The sequence below is a fragment of the Pelobates fuscus genome, chromosome 8 (genome assembly GCF_036172605.1).
Source record: "Pelobates fuscus isolate aPelFus1 chromosome 8, aPelFus1.pri, whole genome shotgun sequence".
NCBI lineage: Eukaryota > Metazoa > Chordata > Amphibia > Anura > Pelobatidae > Pelobates > Pelobates fuscus.
This window is the reverse complement of record NC_086324.1, coordinates 171945867-171963821: the sequence shown is the minus strand read 5'-3', so window position 1 is coordinate 171963821 and position 17955 is coordinate 171945867. Positions and strand designations below refer to the sequence as shown.

General features: G+C 45.0%; 1 protein-coding gene across 1 annotated transcript in view; it reads right to left on the bottom strand.

The window, feature by feature from the left end:
- DOC2A (double C2 domain alpha) overlaps positions 1 to 17564 on the bottom strand; it is a 52963-nt gene extending 35399 nt beyond the window's left edge. Inside the window, exons 1-3 of the mRNA XM_063429064.1 lie at positions 17409 to 17564; positions 15765 to 16022; positions 12381 to 12460 (exon numbers count right to left, since the gene is read on the bottom strand). Coding sequence (XP_063285134.1) covers positions 12381 to 12460; positions 15765 to 16014 — 330 coding nt within the window. The 5' untranslated portion in view covers positions 16015 to 16022; positions 17409 to 17564. The remainder of the gene's footprint in view (positions 1 to 12380; positions 12461 to 15764; positions 16023 to 17408) is intronic.
- Positions 17565 to 17955: the final 391 nt, after the last annotated feature.

The following is a 17955-nucleotide window of genomic DNA, read 5'->3' as shown; positions in this document are numbered from 1 at the left end:
ACCCTCAGATACAGCCAGTAAGGGACCCTCAGATACAGTCAGTAAGTGACCCTCAGATACAGTCAGTAAGTGACCCTCAGATACAGTCAGTAAGTGATTCTCTGATACAGCCAGTAAGTGATCCTCAGATACAGCCAGTAAGTGATCCTCAGATACAGTCAGTAAGTGACCCTCAGATACAGTCAGTAAGTGACCCTCAGATACAGTCAGTAAGTGATTCTCTGATACAGCCAGTAAGTGATCCTCAGATACAGTCAGTAAGTGACCCTCAGATACAGTCAGTAAGTGACCCTCAGATACAGTCAGTAAGTGACCCTCAGATACAGTCAGTAAGTGACCCTCAGATACAGTCAGTAAGTGACCCTCAGATACAGTCAGTAAGTGATCCTCTGATACAGCCAGTAAGGGACCCTCAGATACAGCCAGTAAGTGACTCTCAGATACAGTCAGTAAGTGATTCTCTGATACAGCCAGTAAGTGATCCTCAGATACAGTCAGTAAGTGACCCTCAGATACAGTCAGTAAGTGACCCTCAGATACAGTCAGTAAGTGACCCTCTGATACAGTCAGTAAATGACCCTCTGATACAGCCAGTAAGTGATCCTCGGATACAGTCAGTAAGTGATCCTCGGATACAGTCAGTAAGTGACCCTCAGATACAGTCAGTAAGTGACCCTCAGATACAGTCAGTAAGTGACTCTCAGATACAGTCAGTAAGTGATCCTGACTATATAGGACTATAGGTAAAAGAAGTCTGTAATCTCAGTCCATAGAGGTTGTTCTATGAAATGAATTTGTAATTCTAGCTAATTGGAATATTCCGAGATATACTATAAAATACTATATACAGGTATAAATAGCAATTTGTTGATTGGAAATAAAATCTTGACTCATAAGGAAGTATTAAATCTGACATGGCTGAGCTCTATATCTCGGTGTTAAACCATATCTCTAATTATCGCAGGAATCCTGCACTCACATTCGTTATACTCTACTAACCTGTACCAAGACCTGCATTTTAATCCCATAATCCCCCGCTCTAACACCCACACAAGGCTTGCTGACCCCAAGGCCTGCTCCGGGCTGCACTCTCGCCCTTTGGCAAAACAAAATAAAAATAAACAAAAGTCTGAATGAAACCTCCTTATTCGGTCATTATAGGAACATTTGTCATTATATCAGAAAAGAGGATATAAACAAAGCAACATGTTCCACTCTCCGCACGGTGTCATTCCGATTCCATCACAGAGAGAAATCATAAAAATGACAAAACGATAGGAACATTAACTAATCGAAAACCAACACACATCCAGAGAGCTGCAAATACCAGATTAGAATATCAATACCAGCCTTAGAACAAACACCACGCCACAGAAATAAAACCACCTGCACCATACCACCGAAATATAACCACCTGCACCATGCCACCGAAATATAACTAATAGCACCATGCCACCAAAATAAAACCACCAGCACCATGCCACCGAAATAAAACCACCTGCACCATGCCACCGAAATAAAACCACCTGCACCATGCCACCGAAATATAACCACCTGCACCATGCCACCGAAATAAAACCACCTGCACCATGCCACCGAAATAAAACCACCTGCACCATGCCACCGAAATATAACCACCTGCACCATGCCACCGAAATAAAACTAATAGCACCAGGCCACCGAATTAAAACTGTAACGGCTACCCAGATAGAGAGAGGGTTTCTGCCGTTGGAGACGTCCTTTTTCCCTGCAAGCTGCTGTGGAGAAGTAGGCTGATATAATCCCATCCACGATATCCAGAGCGAAAATCAGGTTCAGCTGCAACAGGAACAGAATAACCTTCCCAAACAATCCCCTTTCAAGAACGAGACGAGGCTACGTTATGAAGGGTCAAGATGAACTGAGGACTGGGACACCCAGCCTGCTTTTTATTAGAAAAGGGTACACACAGGACACTCCCAGGGGGAGGATGAAAACAACCAATTATGCACAGGGTAACACCCCCACGTCTCCTCCCCTCAGATAACCACATAATACAATTAGAACATACAATATTTTGCCCTAGTTCTGGATGTACCCCAAAAACAGGGGGTACACCTTTAAATCCGGCACCGCTTGAGAGATCTTCGTTAGGGGAACACTCTGTCCAAAAATCAGCCCGATTGGATGAACGGTTCGGGAGTTACAGAGTTTCAAAGTTTTGACCGACCGCACAGACCAACTAGCCGAAAATAGTTCCATGAGTTTTGGCCTTGCGGTCGGTCTCTGTTCGCACGGTAAAACGGTATGAAAATCTTGTCATCCATCCGAATCGCGGGGTTCGCTGAAATCCCCATAGGTGACTGAGTGTAACTACCGAATGGTGGGGTGTTCGGTAGTTTCTGTGCGAACTTGTGGAGGTCTGGAGGACTCAGCGGTGTTCGCCTGTTTGCGTATCCGTTTTTAGTTCCATGCGGTTACAGGCAAACACCGCTGTTCGCACACAAGATGGCCGCGAACACGTGTAAAGTCCTGAAATGGCGGCCACCTATATTTCACATACGGACTTCGCACGAAATCAGGCGAACAGAGGCATGAACCGAACAAAAGAAAAGACTAAGTTGGAAGGATCTGTTACACTGCTCCCCTTTTGTGGAACACTCCGGCAGACCCGGATTGATCCTTTTCGGGTCAACTTGGGGCTGTCCGGTCCCTTGTTAGGGTAATAGTTCTGTTTGTCTGGACAGACCATCGGCATTCCCGTTAAACCTGCCCGGGCGGTATTGAATGGAAAAGTTGTAGGGTTGCAGTGCTAGGCTCCATCTCAACAAGCGTCCATTATCTCCCGCTACTCTGTTTAACCACACCAGGGGGTTATGGTCGGTGATTAGTGTAAATTCCTGTCCGTACAAATATGGGGTGAGTTTCTTTAATGCCCAGACCAGGGCTAAGCATTCCTTTTCCACTGCCGCGTAGCTCACTTCTCTAGGTAACAGTTTCCTACTGAGATACGCGACAGGGTGCTCGCCTCCATCTTCTCCGACCTGGCTTAGAACTGCCCCCAGTCCATACATGGATGCATCTGTATGAACGACAAATCTTTTGTTAGGGACGGGGGCAGACAGGACAGGTGCATGAATCAGAGCATTCTTTAGGGCCTGAAAGGCTGTTTCACAGGCGGGAGACCACAGGACTATCCTAGGCAAGTTCTTTTTGGTTAGGTCTGTTAATGGTTTTGCGATGGTACTATAGTCAGGGACAAACCTCCTATAATATCCTGCGGTCCCCAAAAATGCTAATACTTGAGTTTTGGTGTGGGGTGTGGGCCAGTTAGCTACAGCTTCAATTTTAGCGGGTTCTGGGCGCTGCTTCCCACATCCCACTCGATGTCCCAGGTACTGGACTTCTGCCATGCCGAAGTTACACTTTTCTGGTTTCAGAGTCAACCCTGCGGCCCGAATCTGATCCAGTACGGCCTCTACATGCCTTAAGTGCTCTCCCCAGGTTTCGCTATAAATCGCAATGTCATCCAGGTACGCGCAGGCGAAATCCTGGAAGCCATCAAGGAGGCGGTCCACTAAGCGCTGAAATGTAGCCGGGGCGTTTTTCATCCCAAATGGCATGACCTTAAATTGGTACAAGCCAAATGGGGTGACAAAGGCCGACTTAGGGATAGCCTCCTTGGCCAGGGGAATCTGCCAATACCCTTTACACAAATCGATGGTGGTCAGATAACGTCCCCTGGCAATACGATCTAATAGCTCGTCTACTCGGGGCATGGGATATGCGTCTGTCAGGGTTTTGTCATTGAGACGTCGATAATCGACACAGAACCGGGTAGTCCCATCCTTTTTGGGGACTAGGACCACCGGTGAGGCCCACGGGCTGTCAGATGGCTCTATCACTCCTAGTCTTAGCATCTCCTGGATTTCCTTCCTCATCTCATCTTTTACTGCCTCAGGGATCCTATAGGGAGTTTGCCGGAGAGGGGGTTGACCTGGGGTCTCTACATAGTGAGTTGCTAAGGGGGTGTATCCGGGCTCTTGGGAAAATGTCAACCTCTTTTCAGTCAGCAGTTGTCGGATCTGTCCCTTTTCAGCGGGGGTTAGTCGCTCCCCTAGCTGTATGGTATTGAGCAGGGTCTTAGGTTCCGAGTTAGCTAAAAGGTCGGGTATGGGTAAGCTGTCAGGGTCTTCAGTGGCTGGTATACATATGGCTGCTATATCCTCGGGCCTTTCTTGATATTCTTTTAATAAATTTACGTGAAAGGACTTCTGGATCCTTTCATCTTTGCTGCTGGCAATTACATAGGTGGTGTCACATACCTGTGCTACCACTTTGTAAGGGCCCTGCCAGGAGGTCTGGAGCTTATTCCCTTTGACAGGTCTAAGCACCAGCACCTTCTGGCCTACTTGGAACGTTCGCTGGCGGGCGCCCTGATCGTACCAACGTTTCTGCCGGCCCTGGGCCGCATGGAGATGGTCCCGTGCCATCCGGGCTAACTGTTCCATGCGGTCCCGCATTTCTAGTACATATGGCACGATGGGGACACCCTCATGTTCTGTCTCTCCCTCCCAGTGCTCTCGGATGAGGTCGAGAGGGCCTCGTACTCTCCGGCCATAGAGCAGTTCAAAGGGAGAGAACCCTGTGGATTCCTGTGGCACCTCCCGATAAGCGAACAGGAGGTGCGGCAAGAATCGTTCCCAATCTTTGTATTCCGCTGTAAAGGTCCGTAGCAATTGCTTTAGGGTACCGTTAAAACGTTCACAGAGACCGTTAGTCTGAGGGTGGTACGGGGAACTAAGTAGGGGTTTAATACTACAAACCTTCCATAGCTGCTGGGTTAGGTCTGCGGTAAACTGGGTCCCTCTATCGGACAAGATTTCCTGAGGAAATCCCACTCGGGTGAATATCCCGACTAGAGCACTGGCGACAGTGTCAGCCTGGATATTCGTCAGAGCGACAGCTTCCGGGTAGCGAGTAGCATAGTCCACTACGGTAAGGATGTATTTCTTACCAGAGGGACTGGGGTTAGGTAGGGGTCCCACTAGGTCGACTGCCACCCTGCTAAATGGTTCCTCGATCACAGGCATAGGTAACAGTCGAGCTTTAGGGTGATCTCCTCTCTTCCCTACCCGTTGGCATACGTCACAAGTGCTGCAGTAACGTCGTACATCCTTTGAGATCCCCGGCCAAAAGAAGGTCTGGGTGATCCGGAAGGTGGTACGGTTACCCCCTAGATGCCCTGCCAATGGAATGTCGTGGCCGATTCGGAGAAGCTCCAACCGGTACTTTCTGGGTACCACTAGTTGGCGCTTCTGCGAAGGGGGACAGCCTCTCTTTTTCCCTTCCGTCAGTCTGTACAACCTGTCCCCATCCCATAGGAAACGTTCCTGTTTGCCCTCCCTACTGTCTGCTAATTCTCGATACTTTTGGAGGGTGGGGTCCTCTCTAGTTTCCCTCCCAAACTCCTCTGGGGTGTCCCAAGCTATGGGCCTGCTTGTTGTAGTGGGGTTACATGTGGGTGCTTGGCTTACCTGGGTCTCCCGGCCTGTATTAGGGTCATCTGTGACACGGGCCTGTGAGCGGGTGGTTACGGGACAAGCGGCAGCAGGTGTGGGCAAATATGCTGAGGTCAAGGGGCCAATGTCATTTCCCAAGACGACCTCGGCAGGCAAGTTGTCCATGATGCCAACTGTAGTTTTCCCCGATCCGACTCCCCAGTCTAAGTGTACTCGGGCAGTGGGCAAGCGAAAAACAGCGCCCCCTGCGACCCGAACAGCAACAGTGCGGGTAGACACATTCTCTGGCTTTACTAGGTGTTTTTGGATCAACGTGATGGTAGCCCCGGTGTCTCTTAGGCCTTGTGCTGTTTGTCCATTCACCCGAACTTCCTGCCGATGATGCTGTCGGTTATCTGGCGAAGCAGCTTGTATGGGATCTGCTTCATACAAAATCCCCAGGCATTCCTCAGGGCCCATTTCAGCTTCCACACAGTGAGCTGCAGAGGGTCGTGATGCAGGGGCCTCTGCGTTGGGAGTTGTGCGTCTCCAATTGTTACTAGTGGATCTTAGGGGACAATATCGAGCAATATGTCCGAGGTTGCCGCAGTGATGGCACGTCACTTTCGACAAATCTCGGGGGTAGTTGGTAGGTCCCTGAGGACGGGGTGGTCCTGGTGGGACTGGAGCTCGAAACTCTGGGCGTGAAACAGCGGCTGGGGTACGTGGCTCTATCTTATGAGCTGGTCGTGGAGTACCCTGGCTTACTCTCCTTGTCTCGGCGTATTCATCGGCCAGCCGAGCCGCCTCATTTAAATTAGCGGGGCGCCGGTCTCGTACCCAGTCTTGTAGGTCCGCAGCCAAATTTTGAAAGAAATGTTCCATTAAGAATAATTGTAATATCTCCTCTCCGGTGTTGGCCTTACATCCTTGGACCCAATGTGATGCCACTCTTTGTAGTCGGTTGGCCCATTCCATGTGGGAGTCCACAGCTTTCTTTTTGGACTCCCGGAAGCGGCGACGGTAGGCTTCTGGGGTTACCGCATACCTGGTGAGCAGTGCCTCTTTTACTGTTTGGTACTGCGTGATCTCCTCTGTAGTGAGCGCTCGAAAAGCCTCACTAGCTTTTCCTGATAGTTTTCCCGCCAGGATAGTGACCCATTGCCCTGGCGGTATTTGATGTAGCGAGCACTGTCTTTCAAAGTCCGCCAAATACCCATCAATTTCCTCTTCATTTTCTGCAAAGGTTTTAAATGCATTGAAGGGAATTTTCTTTACTGTAGTAGTGGGTAGCGGGGTAGGAACTGTCTGTGTAGTGAGCTGTCTGGCTCTTACCAGTTCCATTTCTTGATCCCTCTTGGTTTGGATCTCTTCCCTTGTTTCCCGGAGTAGTTGGGTTATTAGCTCTGTAGACGTGACTGGATACAACGCTAATCTCCGCTGCACAATTGCCGTAATCACATCGTCCTCACTGATGGGTGCCCTGGGTTCCGTTACCTCCATGGACCTATCCATCTCGTCCAGCTCCAGCAGGTCAGCTATCAGCTCCCTCCGTGGTCTGTTGCTGGCACTCCTACCACGATTCTCCAATAAATCCTTTAGTGTGGGTCTTTTCAGCTTGGCATACTGAGACTCCATTCAGCACTTGCTTCTGGGATAAAAGGACCATCCCACCGCTGCCACCAAGGTAACGGCTACCCAGATAGAGAGAGGGTTTCTGCCGTTGGAGACGTCCTTTTTCCCTGCAAGCTGCTGTGGAGAAGTAGGCTGATATAATCCCATCCACGATATCCAGAGCGAAAATCAGGTTCAGCTGCAACAGGAACAGAATAACCTTCCCAAACAATCCCCTTTCAAGAACGAGACGAGGCTACGTTATGAAGGGTCAAGATGAACTGAGGACTGGGACACCCAGCCTGCTTTTTATTAGAAAAGGGTACACACAGGACACTCCCAGGGGGAGGATGAAAACAACCAATTATGCACAGGGTAACACCCCCACGTCTCCTCCCCTCAGATAACCACATAATACAATTAGAACATACAATATTTTGCCCTAGTTCTGGATGTACCCCAAAAACAGGGGGTACACCTTTAAATCCGGCACCGCTTGAGAGATCTTCGTTAGGGGAACACTCTGTCCAAAAATCAGCCCGATTGGATGAACGGTTCGGGAGTTACAGAGTTTCAAAGTTTTGACCGACCGCACAGACCAACTAGCCGAAAATAGTTCCATGAGTTTTGGCCTTGCGGTCGGTCTCTGTTCGCACGGTAAAACGGTATGAAAATCTTGTCATCCATCCGAATCGCGGGGTTCGCTGAAATCCCCATAGGTGACTGAGTGTAACTACCGAATGGTGGGGTGTTCGGTAGTTTCTGTGCGAACTTGTGGAGGTCTGGAGGACTCAGCGGTGTTCGCCTGTTTGCGTATCCGTTTTTAGTTCCATGCGGTTACAGGCAAACACCGCTGTTCGCACACAAGATGGCCGCGAACACGTGTAAAGTCCTGAAATGGCGGCCACCTATATTTCACATACGGACTTCGCACGAAATCAGGCGAACAGAGGCATGAACCGAACAAAAGAAAAGACTAAGTTGGAAGGATCTGTTACAAAAACTAATAGCACCATGCCAACAAAATAAAACCACCTGCACCATGCCACCAAAATAAAACCACCAGCACCATGCCACCGAAATAAAACCACCTGCACCATGCCACCGAAATATAACTAATAGCACCATGCCAACAAAATAAAACCACCTGCACCATGCCACCGAAATATAACTAATAGCACCATGCCACCGAAATAAAACCACCAGCACCATGCCACCGAAATAAAACCACCTACACCAGGCCACCGAATTAAGACTAATAGCACCATGCCAACAAAATAAAACCACCTGCACCATGCCACCAAAATAAAACTAATAGCGCCATGCCACAGAAATATAACTAATAGCACCATGCCACCAAAATAAAACTAATAGCACCAGGCCACCGAATTAAAACCACCAGCACCATGCCAACAAAATAAAACCACCTGCACCATGCCACTGGAGTAAACCTAATAGCACCACGCCACAGAAATAAAACCACCAGCACCATGCCAACAAAATAAAACCACCTGCACCATGCCACTGGAGTAAACCTAATAGCACCATGCCACAGAAATAAAACCACCAGCACCATGCCAACAAAATAAAACTAATAGCACCATGCCACCAAATTAAAACCACCAGCACCATGCCACTGAAATAAAACTAATAGCGCCAGGCCACCGAAATAAAACCACCTGCACCATGCCACCAGAATAAAACTAATAGCACCATGCCACCGAAATATAACGAATAGCGCCACGCCACCAATATAAAACCACCTGCACCATGCCACCGAAATAAAACTAATAGCGCCAGGCCACCGAAATATAACCACCTGCACCAGGCCACTGAAATAAAACTATGAGCGCCACACCACCGAAATATAACCTTCTGCACCATGCCACCAAAATAAAACTAATAGCACCTTGCCACTGAAATATAACGAATAGCGCCACGCCACCGATATAAAACCACCTGCACCATGCCACCGAAATAAAACTAATAGCGCCAGGCCACCGAAATATAACCACCTGCACCAGGCCACTGAAATAAAACTATGAGCGCCACACCACCGAAATATAACCTTCTGCACCATGCCACCAAAATAAAACTAATAGCACCATGCCACAGAAATAAAACCACCTGCACCATGCCACCAGAATAAAACTAATAGCACCTTGCCACTGAAATATAACGAATAGCGCCACGCCACCGATATAAAACCACCTGCACCATGCCACCGAAATAAAACTAATAGCACCATGCCACCAAAATAAAACCACCTGCACCATGCCACCGAAATATAACCACCTGCACCATGCCACCGAAATAAAACTAATAGCACCATGCCACTGAAATAAAACCACCAGCACCATGCCACCGAAATAAAACTAATAGCACCAGGTAACTAGAATAAGGCCACCGAAATAAGGCCACCAGCACTAGGTCACCGAAATTAAACCACCAGCACCAGGCCATCGAAATAAGGCCACGGCACCAGTCACCAGAATGAGGCCAAAAGCACCAGGCTACCGAAATAAGGCCATCAGCACCAGGTAACCAGAATAAAGCCACCGGCACCTGGCTACCGAAATAAGGCCATCAGCACCAGGTAACCAGAATAAAGCCACCGGCACCGGGCTACCGAAATAAGGCCATCAGCACCAGGTAACCAGAATAAAGCCACCGGCACCGGGCTACCGAAATAAGGCCATCAGCACCAGGTAACCAGAATAAAGCCACCGGCACCGGGCTACCGAAATAAGGCCATCAGCACCAGGTAACCAGAATAAAACCACCGGCACCAGGCTACCAGTCCCAGATCACTTTCAACAGACAACCAGACCACCAGCATCAGGTTACCAGTAACAAGCCACAGGAAAAAAGACCACCAAAACCCCAAACCAGGCAGTGGCATGAGACCACTAGCATTAGACCTCAAGCACCATTCTACCAGTCCCAGATCACTTTCAACAGACCACCAGCATCAGGTTACCAGCCCATGACAACCAGACCTCCAGCATCAGGTTACCAGCCCATGACAACCAGACCTCCAGCATCAGGTTACCAGCCCATGACAACCAGACCTCCAGCATCAGGTTACCAGCCCATGACAACCAGACCTCCAGCATCAGGTTACTAGCCCATGACAACCAGACCTCCAGCATCAGGTTACCAGCCCATGACAACCAGACCTCCAGCATCAGGTTACTAGCCCATGACAACCAGACCTCCAGCATCAGGTTACCAGCCCATGACAACCAGACCTCCAGCATCAGGTCATCAGAGTCCTGTCGAAGGACATCAAAAGCAAAATATGGCAATGCTAGGCTACCTCAGCATAGGCATTCATGGGCAGAGAGCCCTAATGAGGCCCAATCCACAATTAATCCTTCTATGGCCCAGATCTTCGTTAGCTATATTAATAATGAAGTAGCAAGCTTTTATAATTCCGAGGACAGAAGAATCACGACTTTTTAGAAAAGTCCAAACGGCAATTTAATCCTTGATGTTCATGATTGATAAGGTGCTCCCTGTGGAGGGGGAACAAATGCTAAAGTTTGAGAGAAAGAGTGAGAGATCACAAATCTTAGGCCAAAATAGGTAAATCAGAAAACTGGGCAATATTTCAATCTTGGTCATTTTAACCAAAGAAATTTCTCATTTTCACAATGTATACAGTTTATTGAATAAAGTCAATTAAAATTTCAAGACGATAATGTAAGATAATACATACTCCCAGCTAGAATCTGATAAGGGAAAAAAAAAAGGTCTGCATGTCTGAAGCAGTGAAACGGTTAACATTAACAGGAATATAATGTATCATTAAAAGTAAGTCTTTTGATGGAATTTAAACGTGTCCAGGGGTCACAGATAGCCCACCACATGCGGAGATTTGATTGTCAGTGCCGGCTGGCAGCGTGCCAGGGAAGCTGTGTCCGTAACAGGATTAGCAGATATTCTGTGTGTGACCAGCATGGATTTAGAAGTAATACCTGCTACGGGTTATGTTCTCAGGGCTGACGGAGGAATTGTGGATTAAAGAGAAAAGAGAGACATCAAACCATGTCTGCCCTCCTGTGCCCAGTAATACTGGGTGACTGTGACTGTAATTGGCACAGCAGGGGGTCATGGGCATGCAGACACACATTAATCATTATAGTACAGTTAGTAGGGTGCCGTGACATAATAGAGGCAGGTATGGCTCATAATACAAGCTCTGGCAAAGTGTGACACACAGAGTTTATACACAAAACCCCCATCTCTCCCACACATCTCTGACAACAATGCAAAATACATTTATTTCCCAAGGACAAGCCTTTCTCGTTTCTGCAAGTTCCATCACAGAGCACATTTAAAAAGCTCGTTATCAATAATAAAAAAGCAACAACTGCATTTCATTGGAGTTTCAAAGAGGTCGCTCCGTTTCTATTTTTTTCCACGTCTATTTTCTTTTTTTTTTATCTTATCTTCTAATTCTTTCTCCATAAATCTCTCTATATGTCTTATAAAGAGAAAAAAAAATGTCTAACAAAGTAACCAGATTCACACTGAAAAAGTAGGTTACAGAATCTCCAAATTTGGAATTCTGTTTCCAATTACCAGTTCCCAGTTCCCAGTTCGAGGAAATAATCACCTTTAAAGCCTTAGTTTCACATGTGGTTTTGTCGTACAGATAGAATCTGTCTGAAAAACTCCTTTACATTTCCATATCTACATATATAATAATAACATAGCCATTTTTTTTTCAAATACAAAAAAAAATAAAATATACACAGTCATTGCTTTTGTAGTATTTGAAGTGTTTGAGGCCCCAATACTGGCCAGAGACGATTTAAATAATCATCTTGTATAAATAACATAACATGAAACATAAATAAAACAGACTAATAGATTTCCAAATACGGTGAATATAAATTCTACTATTTGGTAGGTAATACATTTGGAGATATTGTGTCAGGAGGTTCTCTCCCAGAGTGACTCCAGTGGGTCATAGAAACTCTATGTTACATTTATCTATTGATTTAACAGCTGAGTGCAGCCTGGTACACATGAAGCCGGTTCTTCCATAAGTATAAACCCAATAGGTTCTCTTAATTATGTTTCAGGTGACCCAGGGGCACACAATCCTCTAATACAAGTAAATCACACCGGTGAGACATGACATTCCTATACATTCCTATACTCAGAGAGAAAGTTAGACTGCTCGTGGCGTGTCCAATGCAAGGCCCTATGGTATTCTGTTACAATGAGAAGTCTTGCTTTCCATGGTTGACACAGCTCTCATTGTGGATGACCCACCTTTGCTCTAAGAATACAGCACTGTAAGATGCATTTATCTTCCTCGTAAAGTAATTCAAATTCCAGCGTTCCCAGGGCTGCTAAAAAAAACAACAGAGAACGGATTCAGAAAACTTGGAGTGGGGAAACAATAATTAGAACATTTATCTCAAAGTTATCCATGGAAAAGACTATTTACTATATGATTAAAACGTGCTTCTGCTAAACTCCATTAAATGACTGCTCAAATATCCATCTCATATCAATCTTCCTCTTCCACTTATTCTCCCATTGTCTTCACTGTGTAATTAGTTTATGGTTGGTGGCAGAAGTGGGATACATTTATAAATACTATTTATAAAGGTATCACACTACTGCCACTAACATTAGCAGGCTGACCTTGAGCCAAACCTTAAAAAAAGACTATGGTGGAAGAGATATCAGGTCCTTCTTGAAAAACACAGTGGATAATTATGCCTAAACAGGAGGATAACAGATTTATTTTGGGTTTCAATAGGTCTACGAAGTTCTACAGGCTCGTGACCATGAGTACCGACTCTCCATAGATTCTGCAGTTGACTTAAAACTACATCAGTTGAGAATCGATGCTTTACGGGAAATGAACTATTGCAATAATCTGGTTTAAATCCCCTGGTCATCCCTGACTTAAAAATCAGGAAAAAAAAGCATTGTTTAGGGGCATTAACTAGTTTACAAATAATAGACAGACAGGGCTCAGCAAGCAGGTACACACAAAAAATATAAATCACAGAATTCCCAGTTAGCAGATCCTTCTCTGTCAGTGGAGGGATGTGTTCAATACGTGGGCAGCAAAAAAAGACATCAGGTTTATTAAGACAGTAATTGAAACCACGAGAGAGTCTTCCTGGGGCTGATACTGACATATGTACTTTAACACGTTTGTAGACTATGTATAGACTATGTATGTCTCTAAATGTATACATTCAATACTCAGAATTCTAATCTCGGATTTGGACAGGGATACACTTTAATAACCATCTTTATATTATTGCTGATTGAATTTGTGACTTGTCCAATCTTTCACACCATCTCCAGTGTGCCTCAGACCCTCCAACAGATGGAATGTATATATCTATAAATATATGTTTTTTTTTCTGATTCAGCCTCAAAAGGGTAAAAAGCTTGTTGACTCCAAGATGACATTTTCGATTCTCCCTGGATCCGTGTTCTTGCATCGTTTTAATTTATTCTTATAAAAAAATTTTTTTGCTGTGAAGCGTTCAAACAGTATAGTGACTTCTCATTGGGATATCTGGTGTACCTGCTCGGGAATCCATCAGTCAAAATGACTTATCCGCCCACACACCAGCGTTAAAGCAGGAATATAAATGACCAGAGATGAGAAGTCAGGAGTACCTCGGTTACTGGTCCTAGCGGGAGCGTGGCGGGATAGAACTATGGATGTTTTAACCCCTTAAGGACACATGACATGTGTGGCATGTCATGATTCCCTTTTATTCCACAAGTTTGGTCCTTAAGGGGTTAAAGAAGGTTATATATGTGTACGTTTCAAACTAATTGTCTTCCCATTATAAGGGAAGATATTCAGAGGGGAAGTCACGCTCGTAAACTCATCACTAAGAGCACAACACACAATTACACACACAATATGTCTGATTAGGAGACTCTTCAACGGAGAGAGAGAGGGGGAGAGGGAGGAGAGAGATAAAGAGAGAGAGAAGGGGGAAGCGAGTCAACTGAATAAAGGGAGAAAGTAAATAATGAAATGGGAGAAGGAGGAAGGTTAAAGGAAAAGAATGAAACCACACAGAGATCGGAAGAGAGAGAGTGAGGGAGGAAGAAAGAAAAAGAGAGAGAGAACGAGAGATGGAGAAAGATGGAGAGAGGAAGAGAAAGTGGGAGAGAGATAGAGATGTAGAGAGGGACAGAAGAAAAGGGAGAAAGAGAGAGAGAGAGAGAGAGAGAGAGAGAGAGAGAAAAGAGAGAGAGAATGGGAGAGGAGAACGAGAGAGATGGAGAGGGTGGAGAGATGGAGAGAAATCAAGAGATTTATAGAGCGATGGAGAGAGACAGTGAAACAGGATATATTTTGGGAGCGCTCAATGTATATTTCAGTATTTTTAAAAATGTTTTTGTGGATTGTGTTGAATCGATGCCACGTGATGCCATATTTATTGTACTGTCTGAGGTTTGTTCACTAAACACTGCACTGTGCTAATAAGAATATCAAAACTGCTAAATTAAGGGAAAAATAACTACATGGAAAACGTTCCCCAATTCAGCTATTTTTCTCACCTGACTGTTTTCCCCTAAATCTGGTTTTCAATTCCCCGCAATTCACTGTTAGAGAAAGATCCCCTGTGTGTGTTCACTAAATGTGATAAATGGACCAATTCACTAAAATCCGAGTTGTGGAGAACTGCCTCGGAGAATTGTGTTTTAATCTTAAAGAGCAAACTGCAAATTAATTGTCCAATCGATCATTTTTTCATTTCATCTGTATAAAAAAATTTAGATTCCCTTGTCGACTCCGCACAATGAAACCTGCAATAATTAAATAATAATCGTGTGTTTATTGTACGCCAGTGGGAATCCCTGTGTGCATCATGTGTGGTTATATGTACTTTTTCATTACATGTGATTTTATATTCATTGTATATAACTATGTTCATTATACATATTGTATGTGATTGTATGTTCATTATACACATTGTCTGTTCATTGTATGTGATTGTATTTCATTATACATATTGTATATTCATTATATGGGACTGTATGTTCATTATACATATTGTATGTGATTGTATGTTCATTATATGTAACTATGTTCATTATACACATTGTCTGTTCATTGTATGTGATTGTATGTTCATTATACACATTGTTTGTTCATTGTATGTGATTGTATGTTCATTATACATATTGTATGTGATTGCATGTTCATTATATGTAACTATGTTCATTATACACATTGTCTGTTCATTGTATGTGATTGTATGTTCATTATACATATTGTATTTTCATTATATATGACTGTATGTTCATTATACATATTGTATATTCATTATATGTGACTGTGAATTTATTACATCTGACTGTGTTTATTGTTTGTGATTGCATGCTCGTTGCATGTAATGTGTCCATTGACAGGTTTGTGTCTTTCTCTGTAGACCTATGTCACCTGCCCATTTCCCTGATAGTGCAATAATAGACGGAGTATCCCGACTGGCTAGGGGTGAGGAAAGTGGGTGTACAATCAGCATTTTAGGACTGCATTACCTACTACAGGTATAACTATGACCTATGTTTGTGCATCCTGTTGAGATCTGAACATTGAATAACCATTGCCATTTTTGTTCTCCTAAACATGACTGAGCTCAGAATCACTTGATAAATACATACTGCCATCATCGGAGTCATAGTTGTCCAATTCTGTAGAGTCTGCGCCTGGATCAGCTGATGGGACTGGTATATTAAGGGGTGAGAGGCTGCGAGGAGGACCAGTTGGTGATGCCGTGCCCTCCGGCCATGGTGTGTATCTGGGGAAGTAGTCAGAGATTTGCTGGATGGGTCGAATTGGCCCCGGGCACACATTTATAGCCATGTGCTCCTGGATACTGATGGGAACTTTATCCCCTCGGCGAACCGTCATCAGGGTGACTAAGGGACACAGGAGAGAAACATTACTTAGAAAGATAGTTGTCAGACAGGAGCTTACCAAAGTAGAAAAACAAGACAATAGATGGAGAGCGAGGAGAGAGGGTGAAAAGAGCAGGTCTGAGAATAGTCATGTCCATAAAGGCTGCATGACTGGAAATGACAAACACGAAGCAGACTGAGCCATGAGAAGACACATGAAGACAGCAGATAAAACGTTTCAGTTTTGCATTCCATCTCATCTTAATTTTATTCCAACTATTGTCCAATGGGCAACTTGACTGAAGACCATCACTTCGTAGACTCTTTCCTAAAAAACAATTGTCCATGAGGCCAGAGTACAAAGACAATATCATGGACCCAGTTTCCAACACACCCACTTCTACACCGGAACCATGACTATTCCTTCTACAATGGGAAACCACAGACCTTTCTCTTCTAGAGAACATATCTTGTAAATGACCAAACCATGAATCACCTCTCTCCTACAGTACCATGGGTCCTGCCTCTTCTAAAACAGTATCAAACTCTGGGCTTTTATTCTACAGTATCCTCTGTTCCTCTCTTCTACACTATCAACATGTACGAAACCTTTCTTCTAGAATATTTAACCACAGATGCCCTGTTTTCCAAAGGGTATCAAACACAGACCCTCTCAATTTTGTAGATCACCGAACCATAGACTAGTTTTCTTACAAAGTAAGAACCCTCTAGCAGTAGACACAAACCATGACCTATGCCTCAAACAGACACTTGTCCATGGACCATTCCACCAAACAGTGTCAAGTCATCCCATCTTCTACAGAACATTCCCATAAACTCACGCTACAAAAATATGTTAACACGTCCTCCCTCTCCTAACGAATACTGCAGTAGCTTTTTCTGCAATATATTAAAACATCTCACTGAGAACCCTGTTTTCGTAGAACATCTCAAATGGTACCCTGTTTCTGGTGTAGGGCTTTCCACGATCGAACCCCTTTTCCTGTACAGACTATCTCACTAGAATAACTGCTAGGTGGAAAGTATTGGGCTTCACAATACATTCTTTACGGTACTATTAACCCTCTACTTTTTGGAAGGTTTTATAATCTTCCCTCAGTGCGGCAAATGATAGACACCCTGTGGCATCTCTTAAGAAAAGCACTGCTACCTTAAATTGGATGAAAATTTGCCCCGTACATTACGCTAGGCAAAGCATAGTGCTGTTAACCCTTTCCATGCTCCCATATTGTTGGAGTTTATTAACCCCATCGTTGATACAAACTTGCCATTCATTGGCCTTTGCCCTCATTCAAAGTATGACCAACAGCCGTCTGACCACCAGTTACACCACTGATTCCTTCCTATCTTTTGAGTCGTCTGACACTCGTGGAGGCACCGTCTTACCTCTCACCTCGGGAGGTCCGAGGGTATCAGAAGTCCAGCAGAACGCAGCAGGGGGAGAGGAACAGGTGACAGGAGAGATGGAGGGAGAGATGCAGAGCTCACAGACTGTTGCTGTTGCTGTACCCTGACTGCTGTTTCTCACAGCAGGGGAAGGAGGGAGGGAGACTGGGAGAGGTGGAGACAAAGAAGGAGCAATGAATACAGAGGAGAAAAGAAAGAGTGTAGACAGAGGTGAAGGAAAATAATTGGGAGATAACTCAGACAATTCCATTTCTAGGTTAACCCATTACTATACTGAGTGGTACATCCCAAAATAATAGAAAAACTACCACAACAACCTCAGACAGCGCTGGGTTTACATCTAATGTAATGACTGCACGTTAACAGGACAGGCTCAGACAGCGCTGGGTTTATATATAATGTAGGGGATCTGACTGCACGTTATCAGGACAGGCTCAGACAGCGCTGGGTTTACATCTAATGTAGGGGATCTGACTGCATGTTATCAGGACAGGCTCAGATACTGCTGGGCTTATATCCAATGTAG